Below are 18167 nucleotides of genomic sequence, written 5' to 3'. Positions count from 1 at the left end.
TGCTGCTCCTTAGCTTCTCCCCTGACAGCCAGGGCCTAGAGGTGGCCAGGAAGTTTACCTCGGCATCTCCACTCCACCTGACCACTTTTGACTGGTGCCAATTTCCTCCTTGGCTTCTGGCACCATGGCCCACAGGGCTCTGAAGCAGAGTTATGACCTCTGTTCAGCTGTAAATAAAACCGAGGGGGCAGCCTTCGAGGTCTGCTGGAGCGTGGTGAAGAGGGAGCTAACGACAAAGAGGCTTATGGCCAAGAAAACCAGCCAGGGTAACTCTGTTCCTTCTGCCTACTCCTGCTCCTGCTGTCCCTCTCACATCAAGGCCCAGGTGAGTGACAGCACCTTGTCTGAACTCCAGGGTCTGTGCCAGCTTTCCTGGCATCATCCAGCACTCCTTTTGGATCTATTTTAGTCCAGTTCAAATCCCTTTCCCCTGAATCCTATCTTGGACACCAAAAAGGGAAGGAAAATCTACTGTCTCCCAAGTAGGCTCCAGATTTGGGAAGAGGAAGGAGTAGAGCCAGGGAGAGTAGACGGTTTTGTACTTGAATCGAAAAGAACAACTGCACAGGGCAGAACAGAGGAAAAGGCGTTTGACATTTTTTGGACAACTCACTTGAAGTTAGTTTTATTTTGCTTATTACTTAAAATGTTTCCTGTAACTGCAGTGACTGGTGAGGGGCTTGACAATCCACATCTCTTCACCAGCCACACCATTCCTGGGATAATGGCTTTAGTTTAGGGCACCACAGATTTTTTTTTTTTAAACAATTTATTTTAAGGTCATGTTCATTGAGGTATAATAACATGCAGTAAAATTTACCCTTTTTAGTATATAGTTCAATGAGCTTTAAAAAAAATTAATTTATTTATTTTATGGTAACATTGGTTAACGAAATCCAGTTAAGTTTCAGGTGTACAATTCAATGAGTTTTGACTCCAAAAAATGTATAGTCGTTTAACCGCTGCCATAATTAAGATACACCTTAGAACAGTTCGTTCACCCAGAAAAATTTCCTTCTGCGGCTTTGTAGTCTGTCTTTAGTGCCTCCACCCTCAGGCCCAGGCAACCACTGATCTCTTTTCTGCCCCTGTAGTTTTGCCTTTTCTCATATAAATATCATATAAATGGAATCGTATAGTATATAGCCTTTTGTTTCTGGCTTCTTTCACTTAATGACGTAAGTCATTTTTGATTTCCCCCATGCTCTTGTGTGTGATGGTAGTTTGCTCATTCCTTTTTATTGCTGAATAATATTCCATTGTAGGATTGTAATGCTGTTGTTCATCCATTCACCAGCTACTGTAAAGAGTTGTGTGCTGGTTTTGGTGAACATAAATTGTCATTTGTCTTGTGTAAATATTAGGAGTAGGATTACCGGGTGGTATGATATGTGCATGTTTAACTTTATAAAAAGACTGCCAAAGTATTTTCTAAAGCGGCTGTATCATTGTATATTCCCACCAGCAACATTTGAAAAAAAATTCCAGTTTCTCTGCATCCTTGCCAGCATGTGGTGTTGCCACATTTTTATTTTAGCTATTCTGGTAGTGGTAAAGGGACTTGGTAGTTGTTTTCAATACTAGCAGATCTGTTGTGTAGAAGAGGAATTACAGTTATACTTGTGGCCCTTAGGAGTAGATATAGAGTCAGTTGGGGAAATAGAGACAGCTTTTAACTCAGTACAGATAATCATTTTAGGGGGAGAGATTAAATAGGCTTTGCTGTGAAGTAGTGAGTTCCCTCACCGTGGAGGAGTTCAAACAGTCTTGGTGGCCATATGGGGCAGTTTGGCAACCTCTTGGATGGGAGGACTGTGTCATCTTCAAAACGCCTTTCAACCCTGAGATGCAAGTTACAGGGAAAACCTTTTATTTGAATGGGGATGGAATGGGTTTTCTATAACAGTTGCTGTTGTTTTGAACTTCCTGGCTTGGCACATCTGGGACTCTTCTTGAGGTCCCCCGTGGCTCCCATGTCCTCCGCCTTTCTTATTGTGAAAGGACAGAAGCACCCAGTCAACATGTCACCTGAGTCAGAGGGCCTACCGTTTGATGGCTTCTCAGGTCTGGGTGGCCTTACTTTTGTGTGTTTTATGGATTTTCAAGCCTTTGAAGGGGAAAAGGAAAGGAAACAGGAGGCCACTCCTGCTAGGAGGCAGTGTAGCATAGGGGTTGAGGCCTTGGCTCTGGATTTAGAGCTGAATTTGCATGGGGACCTCCCGCTATCCTACCCGTGCAGTCTCTCTCAATGTCATTTTCTTACAGGGTGATCATAGCACATACCTGGGAGGACACCATGGGAATTAATGAGGTCAGGACTGATTGCGTTTAGTACAGAACCCAGCACTAAGGCTGTGGTGAGCAAAAGTCGGCACTCACTCCATTGTCTGCATGATCAGCTACCTCAGGTTCTCACAACTGCAGACAGAGTGGCCTCACCCTGCTGGAGACTGAGACAATAGGTCATGACTGTGCAGTAACAGATCTGTTGACCCCTCCTTTTGTCCTGCTGCTGCTTCTCTCTCCAGCTTCTGCGAAAGCCAAGGGATGTACCTTTCTGCTGCATTTGTAAAATGAGGTGAAAATCCTTTATCTTCCTGGAGGCAGGTTGCTATGCCTGGTGGTGCTTTTCGGTTCTGAAACTTGAGATTTGGTATTTCTTTGGTACTTCTTGGACTTGAGTATAGCACAGAGCAGCTGTTCTCAAAGCGTGGCCTGGTGTTCCTGAGGTCCTTTCAAGGGGCTGGTGAAGTCAAACTTTTTATAATGACACCAATATGTCACTTGCCTTTTCCATTCTCATCCTCTCAAACACTCCACTGTAGGGTGGAGTTTTCTAAAGGTTCTATCATGGTGTGTGATAATTGCACCGATATGAGACTCTGGCTGCTGTATTAAGTCGGACGTGAAGCAGCGTTACAAAGATGCAAAGCAATGCCGCTCTTCTCACTACATTTTTTGTTTTGTAATGAAAAAGATAGTTAATTTTTCATAAATGAAATCTGAAGTGAATATGTAATGGGTTTTTTAAAGCATTTTATTTTATTTTATTATTAGTTTCAGGTATAGTACATTGATTAGAAACGATCCCCCTGATTATCTTCCCTCTACACATAGCCATTACCTTACTGCATTCTTATGCCATGCTCCCCATCCCTGTGACCCTCTATCAATGACTAATTTGTACTTTAACCTGCAATAGGTTTTTGGTCATTTTTAATTTGGTAGATATTTAAAAATTATCGTTAGATAGATATAACCCATATAAACAAAAGCTCGTTGGAATCCTCAGTCATTTATTAAGAGTGTAAAGAGGGCCTAACATCAAAAAGTTTGTGAACTTTTAGGCCTTAGGTTCAGGGGTCATAGAGGGAGGTTTAGTGCTATCATCTTCTGGCTCTGTGACCTGGACATTTTACTTAACCTTGATAAGATTTTGTTTCTTGATCTGTAAAATGGGAATAACACAAATATCTCCCTTAAGGGTATTGAACGGGATGATGTATGGAAAGCATTTCAAAAATTGCCAGGTACGAAGTGAATGCTGCTCACGGTTGTCATTTGGGAAGCAGTAAGGCGTGGTGCCAAGGAGCATGTGCTCCGAATCCAGATGCTTGGGCTCATCTTAGGGCACCGCTTGCTGTGTGTGCAGCTTTGAGCTGATTAGCTAACCTTGCTGGGCCTCAGTTTTTTCACCTCTGAAATGGGGATGATAATATTAGTACCCATCTGGGATCGTTGGGAAGATTAAGTTAATGCCTGAAATATCTGTGTTGTCTGCTGTTGCTCATGACTGTGAACACTGAAATACCTTTTTTCCTGGGTGTTCTTTGAGTTTTTTTATCCCACTCTCTTGGGTTTGTCAGTCCTTCACAGATGGTCCCATCCCCACCCCACTCCTGGAGTTGTTTAGAGGTTGAGTCATGTTCACCTCCAGGAGGGGCATCAGATACATGTCCAGAGGAAGCTCCACTTGTGAGAGAGCTGGGTAAGTTACTGCAAATCACATGACAGTGTAGAACTGGCCCTGGGCTAAAGCTCCTAAAAGTGACTTCATTTGCCAAAAGAAGATGTTACACAGCCCACACAGAGCTAGAAACCGTCTTTTTTCAAAACTCTAGGGGGCAGGGGTGAGAATCCAGAGTGTTTTGGGGAAAGGTGAGAGAAGGCTTCTCAGGCCATGGGGAAGAGAGGTGCTCGTGGAAAGGGTTGCTCCAGGCCCCACCTTAGAGAACATTCTGGTCCTAGAGGTCTGACTTGGAGCACAGGAATCCTGTTGGTTGTGGTGGTGGTTTTAAAATAACATGTGCTTCAGCGGGTATTAGATTCAGTGGTACTGATGATCTGCGAGCTTGAGGCTCCTCCCTCAGACCATGGTCTAGCTTGTCACCCACAGTGTTCAACTCCTCATTTTGTCTGGCACACCTGGAAGGTACAAGGCCACACCTGAGTGCTGGTCTTTTGTCTTGTGGGAGAGGGGGCTCTTGGTTTGCATGAGCAGTCAGCCAACAAGGATCAGTCTGGGTCGGGGTACAGTCAGGATAGCAGAGTCAGAAGACATGTATCTTGCCCTTCGCACACTCTGGGGCTACTGGGGAGACAAATGCTGTGCCTCTGGGGTGTGTTAGCCTCCTGGATCACATTCATAAAATGGGATGGCTCCTTTGAGTTCCTGTGACCCCATCTCAGATTTCTGAGTGTTAGAGGAGATCTCAGGTGAACATATGGACAGAGTTAAATATAAAGGCACCATGGATTCATCTCTTCTTCCCAGACATTTGAGTGAGGTGCTCTCCTTTTAGAAATAGATTTGGATCTTGTCAGAGGTGCTGGTGGTGGCCACTGTTCCTTCATAATTATATAAGGCAAGGGGTTTCCTTCAGGACACTTTTAATGATGAGGGCCTGATGTGGGCTGTGCAGCCAGAGGCCCCAGGACTTACCTATATTACGTCACACTTAACCTTAGCTGTAGGTGGCTCTCTCAACATCTTCCTCTATGCCTGTACACCTGGGCTGGTTGGGCAGGTCCTTCAGACAGTTGGACCCCTCAGAAAAGGGAGCAGTGCAGAGTGTCCAGCCCTGGTCAGGGGCAGATGGCGACGCAGCCCTTGGGCCCCAGCTTTGGAGCTGGCTACCTTCATCCTTGAGAGTTTCACAGGGTTCCAGCTGTCCCTTCCTCTTTAGGCCATGTCTTCTGCTCCACTCAGGGCTCAGGTTGGTCTCTGCTTGCTGGTGTTTCCAGACTAGGCAAGGATGACAGGATTAGGCCCCAAACAGCTCATCTTGGAGGTGTCAAAGGTGCGTTGGGAAGAGTGGACGTCCTCAAGGTCCTCAGCTAGGGCCCAGAGAGTGAGTGGGTGAGTGCTCGAGTGCCAGTGACTGCCTGGGCTTAGGTCTCGGTTCTACTTCTTACTTTCTGTGTCAGTGTTGTCATCTGTGAAAGGGGAATGCTAACAGGACATACCTGGTAGGGCTGTTGGGAGTAACTAATGCAAGCCAAAAGCTCAGAGCAGTACCTGGCATCTGGTGAGCGCTGTCTAAGTGCCAGTTCACTTTATTATTTTCCTCCACCAGGTACCACCGGGAAGGCTCCATCCCCGCCACCCCTCCTCACTGACCGGCAGGTGAACGAGAAGGTGGAAAACCTCTCCATTCAGCTGCGGCTGGTGACCCGAGAGAGGAATGAACTACGGAAGCGCCTGGCCTTTGCGACTCATGGGACGACCTTTGACAAGAGGTAATGATTGGTCGCTTCCCTGGCCCAGCACTCAACACCTTGCCAATGGGCAAGGGTTATTGTCCATATGCTATCACCGACCACTTCCCACCAGGGGGTCCTTAGCTCCTGGGGGGTCCCCTCACCCCCACCTCACATTGAAACACTTTCGCTTCAGGCTTTGGAAGAGATGGCACAGGCTTGTTTTGCTTTCTCCAAATCAAAATTGGAGCCCATGGCCTGAGTTGCATGACTTGGGGATTGAAAGGTGTTATTGTGTGACAATTATACATTTGGCCCTGATAGTGGTGTGTTCCTGTGTGTGTGTTTGTGTGTGTATATGGCAGAAGAGCCTGGGGCCAGCCTCCTATCTTTTCCCCTGGCCTTTGCAGATGGTTGTTCACTGGGTGGTCTTGGCAGCAGCTGGAAGGACTTGGTCCTACTTTGGTGCCTCGTCATTGGTTAGCCGGATGGTCTTGAGCTCATCACTACCCACCTCTAGGCCTCTGCCTTCCAGACCCAAGGCATTATACTTCTCTCCTTATCCACTGTTGCTGTGCTGTGCAGCCTTTGCCCTAATATAGTTATCCTGTTGCCAGTCCTTCGACAGGTCTGCCTGTGTAGGTGTGTGTGTGTGCATGTGCGTCTACATGTGTGCATGGGCCACTGTCTCCCAGAAGACCTTAGCTTACCTCCTATAGGGTGGATCTTTATGTGGTTTGTAAGCACAGTAGTTATACCCTGCCATATGTGTTTTAGGAAGGGTATATTCCACTTGTCTTCTTTGTTTTGAGGAAAATATTTGATTGCTTCATTTGTTGAGATTTGGAGGTAGATACCAGGGAAGGGCAGGCTGTGGAGTGAAGCAGAGGAAGAGTCTTTACACACCTGCATGATTCAGGAGGGCTTCATGGAGGTGGAGGAGGGCTGCAGAGGGGTTTATTCTTCCAGAAGATGCTGGTAGGGGTCCTGAGGGGAGGGATATTGCTTTAACCTCTTCCCTTTAGGAGCATTAGGATGTACGCCATGTCCCAAGGAAGGTTCCTCTGTAGGGAATGTCAGGGCTGCAAAGCCTGTTTCTAGAGGTTGCTTTGTCGAGGCTAGGCCCCAGTCAGATGGGACATAGGCAGGGCCAGTGAAGACACGGGGTGTCAGAGTGCATGTTGTCCATGGCTGCTTTCATGCTACCAAGGCAGAGTGTGTGGTTGCACAGCGACCGTGTGGCCAGCAAAACCTAAGGTATTTACTGTGTGGCCATTTACAGAAAAGAGTTGCTGTCGCCTGCTCTAGAGCAGGGATTCTCAAACTTGAGCATGCACTGGAATCACTTGGAGGCCTTGTTGTTGAAGCACAGATTGCTAGCTAGTCCTTCCTCCCTCTCTCCCTTCCTCCCTCCTGAGTGCCTGATTTAGGAGGTCTGGGGCTGGCCTGACAATTTGCATTTCTAACAAGTTCTCAGGTGGTACCAATGTTACAAATCCTGCCACCCCACTTTGAGAACTACTGTTCCTGGCCACTGTTCTCAACTTTGGTTGTACATTGGAATTCCCTGAGGAGTTAAAAAAAAACAAAACAAAACAACAACAAAAAACAATCCGGATGTCTGAGTCCTACCCCCAGGAAGCTGATGTAATTGGTCTGGGCGTTGGTATTTTAATGTGAGCCCAAGATTGAGAATCACTGTTCTGAAGAAAGGAGAAACTTCATATCAGGTTTCTGGTGGCCTGGACCCACTGTGTGCAGGCCTGTTGTAGGGTCTCCTGGAAGCTCCTAGAGAAGAAGATGGTGCTTTCAGCTCTCCAGGCCCACGCAGGGAGCTCAGGTAACCAAGGCTCCCTTCATCCTGGGGATTCTGATTCTGTTGGTCTGGGTATGGCCAGGACATCTGAGCTTAAGAAATACCCAGGTGGTTTTGATGATTAGGCGACCAGTGTTGGGAACCGCTGGGCTGGAGTGATCCAGGACATGGCTTCCTGGGGGAGAGACATTCCTGTCAGTGTGTTCACGGCAGTGTTTGCTGTATGGGCCAGGCCCTACCACAGGCTGAATCCTGACTACGAGAGGCTGAAGATCCAGTGCGTGCGGGCCATGTCTGACCTGCAGAGCCTGCAGAACCAGCACACCAATGCCTTGAAGAGGTGTGAGGAGGTGGCGAAGGAGACCGACTTCTACCAGTGAGTGGGGCCTACAAAATGGCTGCCTCTTACCCTTCTTTATTTCTAGACTTGGAGCTAAGGCTTCTGGTTCTAGTCCTGCCTCTGCCACATAGCAAGCAGTGGGCCTTCAACAAGTGGGTTAGTTTTCCTAGGTGCAAAGTTAGGCTATTAACCCTTCACACCATCTTTTGCCTGCTTCAGAAGCACAGTAGGTAGGAAATTGACATGAGGCAGTGAGCCAGGCAGGTTCCTGGGCTTCTGAGTCACTGTTCAGGGGGCTTTGCTACAGCTCCAACCATAGGAGAGACAGATGGAGCCTGTTCCCTTTTGGTTTCCTGGTGCCCCTCTGAGGGTATTTGCCTGCCAACCTGCTGATGTTTGCCCAGGCCTCAGTACCTTAGTACGTGGAGGTGCCAGGTTTACACCAGGTAGGGGCTTACCTCCCCACGACCCCTTTTTTTGGTTTTGTATACATGCCCTTTTTGGTGTCAGGCTTTTAATAAGTGGTTTGGATCCTTCTGGCATCTGGCTGATAGCAGGCTTTGGCCTGCTCCTGAGTGCTGTGGACCCAGCTTCTATTGTTCCTGGCTGGTGTATTGGGAGTTTTGGGTCCTGGAGAGGCTGGTGATGCCTTGGGGTGGGGGTTGGAGGCTGTCTGGGGCTTACTGTGTGGGGGGGGTATTTCAGCACACTCCATAGCCGGCTCCTGAGTGACCAGACCCAGCTGAAGGATGATGTGGACATGCTGAGGCGGGAGAATGGGCAGCTGCTACGGGAGCGTAACCTGCTGCAGCAGTCGTGGGAGGACATGAAGCGGCTCCATGAGGAGGACCAGAAGGAGATCGGTGATCTCCGGGCCCAGCAGCAGCAGGTAGGGTTGGGCCGGGCAGCTGGGTGCAAACCAAGGTCAGTCACCCACCCACCTACCCATTCACCCATCCACCCACATGATCATTTAACAGCTATTTCTGGAGTGTCCGCCTCATGTGAGGCACTAGGGTATCTGTGAACAAACACTCAGCCCTTGCTCTCCTGGACTCTGCAGTCCAATGAAGGAGACAAATGTTAATCAAATAATAACATGTATTCGTGTATCATTATGAATGTTGCAAGGGCTGCCATGGAGGAGGTGCTATGCAGTGTGTGACAGGAATTCAACTTTGTCCAGGGCTTGGGGTTCTGTAGCTTGGATTGCATGAGATTACAGGTGGAGAGAAGCTTGGAAATATTAAAGCCCTATGCAAATAGGGGATGGAGCAGTTATCACTGTTATTTTGAGGTGGTTGTGTGGCCTGTTGCCTTTGCTGCTCTGTGCATTCCCAGTCTGTTTCTTCGCTCTGCTCAGCTCTTGTTTCACATTGACAAAGGCATAAGGAGCAGGCCAGTCAGAACATTAACTTGCCATGAGTGATGTCGGCCAGTTCTCTTGTAGCTGACGGTCTGGAACTGCCCAGGGATATGATAGGGGCTGATGACATGTTCTATGTCCACAGATGGTTAGATGTGTGGGGTTGGAAGACAACACCAAGGAGGGCCAGAGGGTAGGTCTGATTAGGTGGAGAACCCATCTCCATCATTTATGGTTTCCTGAGTTAAATAAAGCAGGACCATTGGGGCTTGCTTGATATAGCTGACATGGAACATCCTGAACTTCTCTGATAATTGAGCGTGATATTATCTACACTGCTTTATTTTCATGTATAATTTACAAAATTTAAATTACAAAACTATTACAGAGTTACAGAGGAGTCGTAAGTATAGTGCAGAAAATTATTTTTCCCTTATTATTTAAAAGTTGCCAACCTTATCCCCCGAACATGCCAACATGTCTTTACAAGCAAGGATATTTTCCTATGTAACCGTAACGTAAATGTTAACATCAGTACATACTGCCACCTAATCATCAGGCTCCATTTGGGCTTTGCCAGCTGTCTCAATCGTGTCTTTAATAGGAAAAGGGTCCTGTTCAGAATAAAGCCTTGCATTCAGCTATTGTGTCTCTTTGGTCTCCTTCAGTCTGGAACAGTTCCTTAGGCTTTGACCTGCATGACTTTGATGCTTTGGAAGATTACAGTCTAGTTATTTTGTAGGCTGTCCTTCATCCTGCGTTAGTCTGATCCTCACTATTTGATCCCCTTTATGCATCTTAGGCAGGACTATCAGGACGTGATGCTGCTTTTTCCTCTTTGCATCCTCTTGATTGGGGCCTGGCTTGGTATGACCCATTACTGATGACGTTCACTTTGATCACCTGACTAAGGTGGTATCTCTGTTGTAAAGTTACTTGTTTTCCCTTTGTTTATTTATCACTTACCTACCTACCTACCTACCTACCTATTTATTTATGGTTTCCTGTTTTATTCAGTGGGTTATAATCCATTGTGGCCAATAGGAGCCCCTTCAAGCTTGCTTCTCCTCACTCTTTGAGCATTCCTTGTTCTCTGGCACAAGAAGATGTTCTAAGCTCACTTTATAATTTCCTTGCCCTTGCTCTAGAAATCAACCATTTCTCTAAGGAGCCCTCAATTCCTTTTAGTGGAGAATGGTATTTAGAAGGAAGATCTAAGTGCTGAGTGTGCTTATAGCTACTGGGGTATCACTGTTCCCAGGCCCTCTCAGTGAACAGAGTAGGGAGTATCTGAGTATACCACACTGCCCACCCCACTTACATTTCTATGTTGTGTCTCTCTCTCCCTCCTCCCCCTTATATCTGCATCTTATATGTATTTTCAGTAGGTGATACATATATTAAAAAACCATGAGTTCACACTAAACACTTCCAATTCCAGTCTCATACTACAATATCACAGAATTCATTCTAGTTTTCTATCTTTCCATTTTTGTAACTCCCTTTTATAGCAGTGTGAAACTCAGTTGCTATTATTCTTTATTTACTTACTCAGTCAGACCCCCTGTGTATACACCCCTCCCCTCGCCTCTGTAGCCCCCTTTCTCATGCCACCCCCTTCTCACCCTTTTGCACCCTCATGCTCCATGTGTGCCCTCCCCCAGGCCTCACCTCCACGTGGCGCCTCCTTATCCTCTGCAGGCTCTGACGAGGCCACGAGAGTTGTGTACCAACTGTAGCCCGCCACCCCGCTCTGTTTCACCTTATGGCTGTAGGTTAAATTGTTCAGAAACAGGAAGGACAAGGCTTTCTTTTCATTTTTATACAATTTTTTTTAAATTGCAAAATGAATATTCATTTTGTAACATAATAAAAGAACCCAACAATACTGCCATTTTTAAAATAAAAGGTAGACTTCTTCCTGTTGTCTCACTCAGAGAAATAACTTCCATGAGTGTACTACCAGTGAAAAGTTTGAGATTTTTATCTGTGCTCATAGAGCCCTTATATTTTGTTAATTTATTTCACAGAATGGGATCATACTACTCATTTCGTTGCTGACATTGTTTTTTCGTGGGGCTGAATATATCACGTGAATCTTTATTTCAGTACAAATTCTACTTTTGTTTTTAACTGCTGCCCAGTATTGAATTACAAAGAAGCACTATGATTGATTTAACTAGTCTCCTATTGACTGACCTTTGGGCTATTTTCAGTATTTTCCCATTATAACCTGTATTCTATTGAAAAATTGGCTTCTGTCGTTGATTTTCTCTGATCTTTGTTGAAGTCTTATCTGGAATACCCAGAGCAGGCTTAGTGAAGGACTCTGAGTTCAATATACTTGGAGATATCAGACTTCTTTTTTGTGAACCCTCTGATTAGGGGGCTTGGTTGTGTGGGGTCAGGTCTGGCGGCAGGAGTTAGCAGGCCCTTTTGGAGCCTTGGCAATAAGAAGGGTTTGTGGAAGGGGAGGGGTGAGCAAAGGCCAGGGCAGCAGGAGTCTAGCTGCTCTCTCCGGGCAGCACCACGAGAAACCCTCCGCTGACCTCCTGCATGATCTCAGACTGCAGCTTCAACCGGCCCCACTTTCCTTTCCTGTCCCCTTCACAGATCCAGGAGCGGAGTGGGGGATGCTCTGGAAGCATCGCTTTAAGGATGAAATGAGGTACCAAGGAGAACGTGCTGTACCAGCCTATGGCTAGTACCGTGCTGCATGCATTGAAAACCCCTGCAGAGGCCCTTCCTCCTTCCTAGACGGTCCACAGAACTTCTTAGAGTAAAGGGTTAGGACTGCGAGTTTTCAGTTGTTTAGAGGCAAACCGTTTTTACCCCAAAAGAAATCTTCTGGAGAAATCCAGTGTGTGAGGCAGATAAGGATGAGCTGCTGTGGCGACTCAGGGGGCACATGCTGCCCGAGAGGCAGGGAGAGCCCCAGCTGAGGGCAGCCCCCACCCACCCACAACCTTGTGAATGTACCAAAAACCACCGAATTGTGCACTTGAAGAGTGAATTGTATGGTATGTGAATTATCTCAAAGACTCCAGTTATCACCTTGTCATAAAAAAAAAATTCTGCCCTTACAAGGCATAAAATTTCATCACTGTGTTCCCTCAGGCCTTTCACAGTTTGTACAAACAGCCAGACCAAGATTATCCCCTCTCAAGCCCCCTTTCCTTTTCTCCCTACTATTGACATGGAAAGGTTTTCTCTCCCACCCCTGCCATTCATTCCTTGTTCTTTTCCTACCGCTGGGGGTAGTTTATTACTGCAGTCAAAGAGTTTCCCTAGTTCTGTTCGGGTAGACCAGTGCCCCTACCAGGTGCTACCTTGAGACCCCACCAGGAGAAGAGTTCAGGCTGCCACTGGGGCGGGAGTGGATCTCTCAGCTCACAGGCCTTTTCACCTTTACCAGGTCAGGGATAGTTGCCTGAGCTGTGGAAAACTCAGGTCTTGGGTAAGCCAGCAGCAGAGGAAGCAGGGGACATGGGGGTGGCAACAGGTTTCCTCCCCACAGGGCCGGAGGGCAAAGGTTGACCTTGCTGGACAAGGCTGGTTTTGTTGCCTGGTTCCTCCCACGCCTTGTTAACTTGGAGAGGCCTTTGCGGGGTGAATGGCGCTGTTTGACTTGCATGTTTGCTTGAGGGATTTGTGGGGCTCCCCAGCCCTCTGCATGATTTATCCTTGAGGAAATGAGGCAACCCTGGACAGGGAGGCCCCATGGCCTGGGGTCCGGGCCCTCTCCCACTAGAGAGCAGCAGACAGGTGGTCTTTCCTGTGTGTGTGCTTATATTTGCATATGTGTGTGTGTTGGGGGATGGGTTGTAACATGGCAGTTCCGTCTCCAGAGTACCTCAGTCAGAATGTGGACTCTTGGGTTTCATTAGAAATGTCCAAGAGATCCTGGGCAGAAATTGCCAACCTTGGTTAGCGGCACAATGTCTAGGATGTTTTTGCATTTTTTAAATTAAAATAATGCGTAGTTTTTGGTTAAAAAAAAAAACAGTGAAGTCACTCTCCCATCCCCACCCCAGCCCCTAGAGTTGACTAACTTCTCATCCACCTGGGATATGTCCTTATAGACATGTTCTATGTCATACTCAGCACAAAGCTTTATTTTCTGTCACCTAGCTTTTTTTTTTTTATCCTTTAATATATCATGGGTCTCCTTATATTTTCTGTAAATTTGGGACATCCAACAAGTTAATTCATAGTTTAGTTGTCAAGAGTTTATTGACTCCATTCTGTATTGAGAATCTTGGTTGTCTACATTTTTTCCTATTACAAATGATTTTTTGGTGGCACACTTACATGTGTCCTTGTGCTCCTTTGTGCATGTTTTCTAAAGTTTGATTCTTAGAGGTAAAATTGCAGGGTCCAAAGCAATGCTTTTCTTTTTTTAATAGATTCTGCTATTACTTGGAAAATGTATTATAACGCCCCAGGAGACTTCCTCCTGGTCTTGTCTCCTGTCTTTAAATATGCTGTTGACTTTGATGATTCATAAAAGTTGACTTCTTTTCCTCGGTTTCCCAGGAAAGGGGTTTCTTAGTGTCTGAAGGGCGTGCCTGGCAGAGAAGCCCAGAGGGAATGAGTGTTTCTGATCAGCGTAGGGACAGGGGCGGTCCTCTTGTTATCTTCCCTCCGGAGCAGCTCAGGCTGTGGCCTCTTGCCGTGTGGATGGAACCAGACCCTGCCTTTGTGCCTTTCCACTTTCACCCCCTCCTCACAGGCCAGAGGGGGGTCATCTCTAAAGACTGGCCTGGACTACCTGAGGTGAGAAGTTTACTGCCGTTATCATTTGAGAATTCAGAACCAAATTTAAGTATTCTCTCTCTCACTAGGCCTTTCGTTATAGCCTTAGGTGGGAAGCTAAACATTTGTCCTGTTGGGTGGGTGGGGTGTGTGTGTGTGTGTGTGTGTGTGTGTGTGTGTGTGTGTGTGTGTGTCGGTGTCTATGCACATGTGTGGAACTTCCTACTAAGAACATAATCTAATGAGAAAAAGGTAAAATTCTAGACTAATAGGATAGCTTTTTAAATTCTCTTAACTGTGGCTGTGATTTTCCCCAATTTTTTCAGAGGCTTTTGATTATGTTAGCATAGGCATGACTGTGAGCCCTGCTTGTAGAGAAAAGTCAAGAAGTGTTTGGGAGCCCATGAGCCTCTTTGAATACGTGGATGCTGTTCTGTGGGTAAAGGATTATTCTGCGTGACTCCAGGGCTGGACTGAGAACGAGAGGTTAGGACTTGGAGAAGGTAGCTGTCAGCTCACAATAAGCAAGACCTTCACTGTGGTTTCCGCCTGTGGAATGGGTGGAGCCATGGCCCAGACAGCACCCGGCATCAGCTTGATCTCCCAGGGTCCCTTCTGTTCTTGGATCTCACCATGTTATCAGAGCTGGGTTGAGCTTCAGAAAGGATGCCTGGGCCTGCTCTGGGATTTCCCCTGACCACCCCAACTCACTGGGGACTTGCAGCCCATCCTGACAGCAGGATTCACTCTGTCCTGAAGTGTCCCTGGATTGTCATGTAGGTGCCAATCCTCATCCAAACTCCTCACAGGTAAGGCATTTTGGAGACTATTTCCCCATGAAGAAAGGCCAAGCCATGGTGTAGACTCCAGATTCAGTCGTGGACCAGTGAGGGTGGGCCCTGCTGAGCCAAGTCTGGGAATGCGGTCTTTGTGTCATTTCAAGGCTGCCTTTAAAATTAGTTTCTTAATGAAGCTTGGAAGGTGGGACAACTGCCCAAGAGCATTTGCCTGGTCTACCCAGGGCTGCCACCTTGTGGGGAACGCCGGGAATGGCAGCAATGCCTTTGTTCTGTAATAAACCGCTTGACTCATTTGGAGTTATTGAGGTTCTCACTTGGCTTAGGAGATGTTTAGAGAGTAAAACATTTGAAGTGGTTTTTAATTGAAATGTTTGAGGTATTGACCACAAGTCAGGGCATTCCTTTCCAGAAGCTGGACCTTTTCCAGATATGGGTAGAAGGCACTGACTGACCTGCAAGTCAGGAGTGAGCTCCACTGGTGCTGTGTGTCCTGGGCACATGTGGGACGGTGGGGCATTGTGTCCAGGTGATGCCCTTGGCGGCCTCCAACTTTATTATCTGCACTTGGACGATTATCTGCACTCGGACGATTATCTGCACAGTTTGTCTTGTACTCGGGCTCAGTCTCCTATCTCTGGAGATTTATGGAAAAGAATAATGTTAAATCTTCATGTCACACCATACAGAAAAATATATTCCACGTCGTTCGAAGATTTAAATGTAATAAGTAAATGCTTTTTAGAAAAAAAGATAGAGTATCTTCATAATTTCAATATAGGAATGAAAGAACTTCTTAAATACAACAACTAAAGCACAAACCATAGGGAAATAATCACTAGATTTTACTGTATTAAAATGTGAAACTTTAATATAACAAAAGACACTGCAAGAAATTTTAAAAGCCATATGTTGGGGGGAGATATTTGTAATAAATATAACTGGGAAAGGATTAGTTCCTGGAATTTAAAAATAAATCCTACAGAAAGGAGGAGTGGGAGAGGGAAAGGGAGAGAGAGAGAGGCAGAGAAAATGAACATAAGGAGAGTTGCTTTGTCTTTTTAGTAATCGGGAATGAAAGTTAAAAAAAAAAGAGATCTTATTTTTTGTCAGTACTTTAAAAAATCTGTTTCACAATTGCTAAGAGGTAGAAATAGCCCAGGGTCCCTCGTCGAATGAGTGGATAAACAAAATGTGGTACAGATATACAGTGGAATATTATTCATCTTTAAAAAGGAAGGAAATTCTGTCACATAGTACAGAATGAACCTTGAAGACAATATGCTAAATGAAATAAATCAGCCACAAAAAGATTAATACTGTCTGATTCTATTTATACGAGGTACCTAAGAGTAGTCAGATTCATGGAAATAGAAAGTAGAACAGTAGCTGCGGGGGGCTGGGGGAAGGGGTGGAGTGGGGAGTTGTTTAATGAGGACATGCACTCAGTTTTGCAAGATGAAAAAGTTCTGGAGAGTGATTGCACAATGTGAATATGCCTAACACTACTGAAATGGACACTTAAAGGTGTTAAAAATGGTGAAGACGATGACATGTTGTGTGTATTTTACTACAATTAAAAATTAAAAGATAAATCTGGCTGTATGAAATCTTGGTGAGGGTGTGTTGAGGACAGTGACTCTTAGAACTTTTGCCCACAACTGGTGGATCATACACTGGTAGAACAATTCGATATTGTCCAGTAAGTGTGAAAAAATCCATATCCCGACACTTGGCCACTCTGCTTCTAGAGAAAAATCTCCCGAAGAATGTAAGTGTTCATCACACAGGAAAAGGAGAGTGTGTGGCGTGTTCATACAGTGAAATGCCACCTGCATCACGGGACTAAATCTCAAAAGCAGCACTGAATAAAAAGAAAAGCAAACATGATGCCATTAGAGGTTTTTATGAATTCCTAAGTAATATAAATAAAATATCGTGCATGGAGATGGTTGACGGCAATTTAGGGGAGTGATTAATTCTGGAAGGGAAGAGGGGGGTGTGGAATAAGAGAGGGTGCATTGGAGCCTTTAGCAACACCAGAATAGTGTATTTCTTTGGAAAACAGTTTGACACAAAGGACATGATGTTAACTTTAGAGCTAAGTGGTGGATACTTAAAATTTTCCTGCATTATTTGCAATGCTTTTCCGTTTTATTATTAAAAGACTTTAAACAATAGAATGGGGCTCAGTTAGTGGTCTTGTGACTCTTTCTCAGTGTGTAGTCCTGTCTGCAGCGGTGAAGTGTTTTTACAAAACAGTGGAGATTTTAACTGCTTGAGGAATTTACCTTTTTTTTAAAACGAGTTTTGTATTTTGGTGTCCTTGTAAGATTCCTTTGAAGAAAGAAATGCTTAAAAAAAAAAAGAGAGAGAGAGAGAAAGACTAAAAGCCCAGAATGAGCTTATTTCTGGGATTCCTATTCTCTCCAATAGTCTATAGTCGTCCTAGGAGCAAATGCTTAGGTCTTAGAGGAATGAACTCACTTTCCTTGTCTATGATTCTGATTTCTAAATTAGCTCTTTCTTGGCTTTTTGTGTTAATCGTATTCATTGAGGGCTAACCCTCCCTCTAAAGGTATGCAGTCATACCTTGTAGATATTGTGGGTTCTATTCTAGACCACTGCAATTAAGTGAGCCATAATCTTTTTTGCTGGTGGAGGGGTCTTGCCTTTAATTTGTAAAAAACAATACCAGCGAAGTGCAGTAAATGAGGTATGCCTGTATTCAGTAGTCCCAGGTTCTGGTTCTCTGGGCTGAAAAGATCTGATAACTCAGGGTCCATGCTGAATGAGCCAGGTGATGCCTGGACTGTTGGAGCTTGCACAGTTAAGCAGGCTTTTCTGGTTCAGTCCTGTCATTTAAGGAATAAAGAAACTGAGAGCCAAAGATGTGAAGTGACCTGCCCAAGGGCTCAGGTCCCCTGAGGTGATTAGCAGAAGTCAACAGGCCCCTGACATCCTCTTAACTCATCTTCTTGTTTATTCTTTAGAACAGTGCCCTGAGTGAACTTCAGAACCTATAATTTGCTCTCTTGCTTAAAACCCTCCTACAGTTAGTTCCCTTCTGCCTCAGGATAGCCTTTGCTGTGAGCCTTGAAGCCGTGCCCACTTCTCTAGTCTTCTTTTGAACCCACTGCTCCTTGTTCACTGGCCTCCAGTCACTCTGTCCTGCCCTTCTCTTTGTGCCTAGAACACTCTGGTATTTCCTGCCTCAGGGCCTTTGTACTTGCGCACCCCTCTGCTTGGTGTGCTCTCGGCTACTGCTGTTCCTTTGCCTCCAAACTCAGAAGTCACCTTCTTAGAGACTTCTCAGGCCTTACTTAGCCTCTCTCACACCTGCTCTGCTGCTCAAAAGTGTCTCTCCAGCTCATTATCCTATTTTATTTTTTT

General features: G+C 45.7%; 1 protein-coding gene across 2 annotated transcripts in view; it reads left to right on the top strand.

The window, feature by feature from the left end:
* Window positions 1–18167, top strand: part of DLG5 (discs large MAGUK scaffold protein 5) — a 113296-nt gene that overhangs the window by 49332 nt on the left and 45797 nt on the right. For both annotated transcript variants that reach the window (XM_039872205.1, XM_039872204.1), the window contains 3 exons: window positions 5577–5739; window positions 7749–7892; window positions 8562–8745. In XM_039872205.1, coding sequence (XP_039728139.1) covers window positions 5577–5739; window positions 7749–7892; window positions 8562–8745 — 491 coding nt within the window. The remainder of the gene's footprint in view (window positions 1–5576; window positions 5740–7748; window positions 7893–8561; window positions 8746–18167) is intronic.

Source organism: Pteropus medius, unplaced genomic scaffold (genome assembly GCF_902729225.1).
Source record: "Pteropus medius unplaced genomic scaffold, Ma_sr-lr_union100, whole genome shotgun sequence".
Lineage (NCBI taxonomy): Eukaryota > Metazoa > Chordata > Mammalia > Chiroptera > Pteropodidae > Pteropus > Pteropus medius.
Note: the sequence above shows the minus strand (reverse complement) of the source record. Positions and strands in the feature narration are given on the sequence as shown.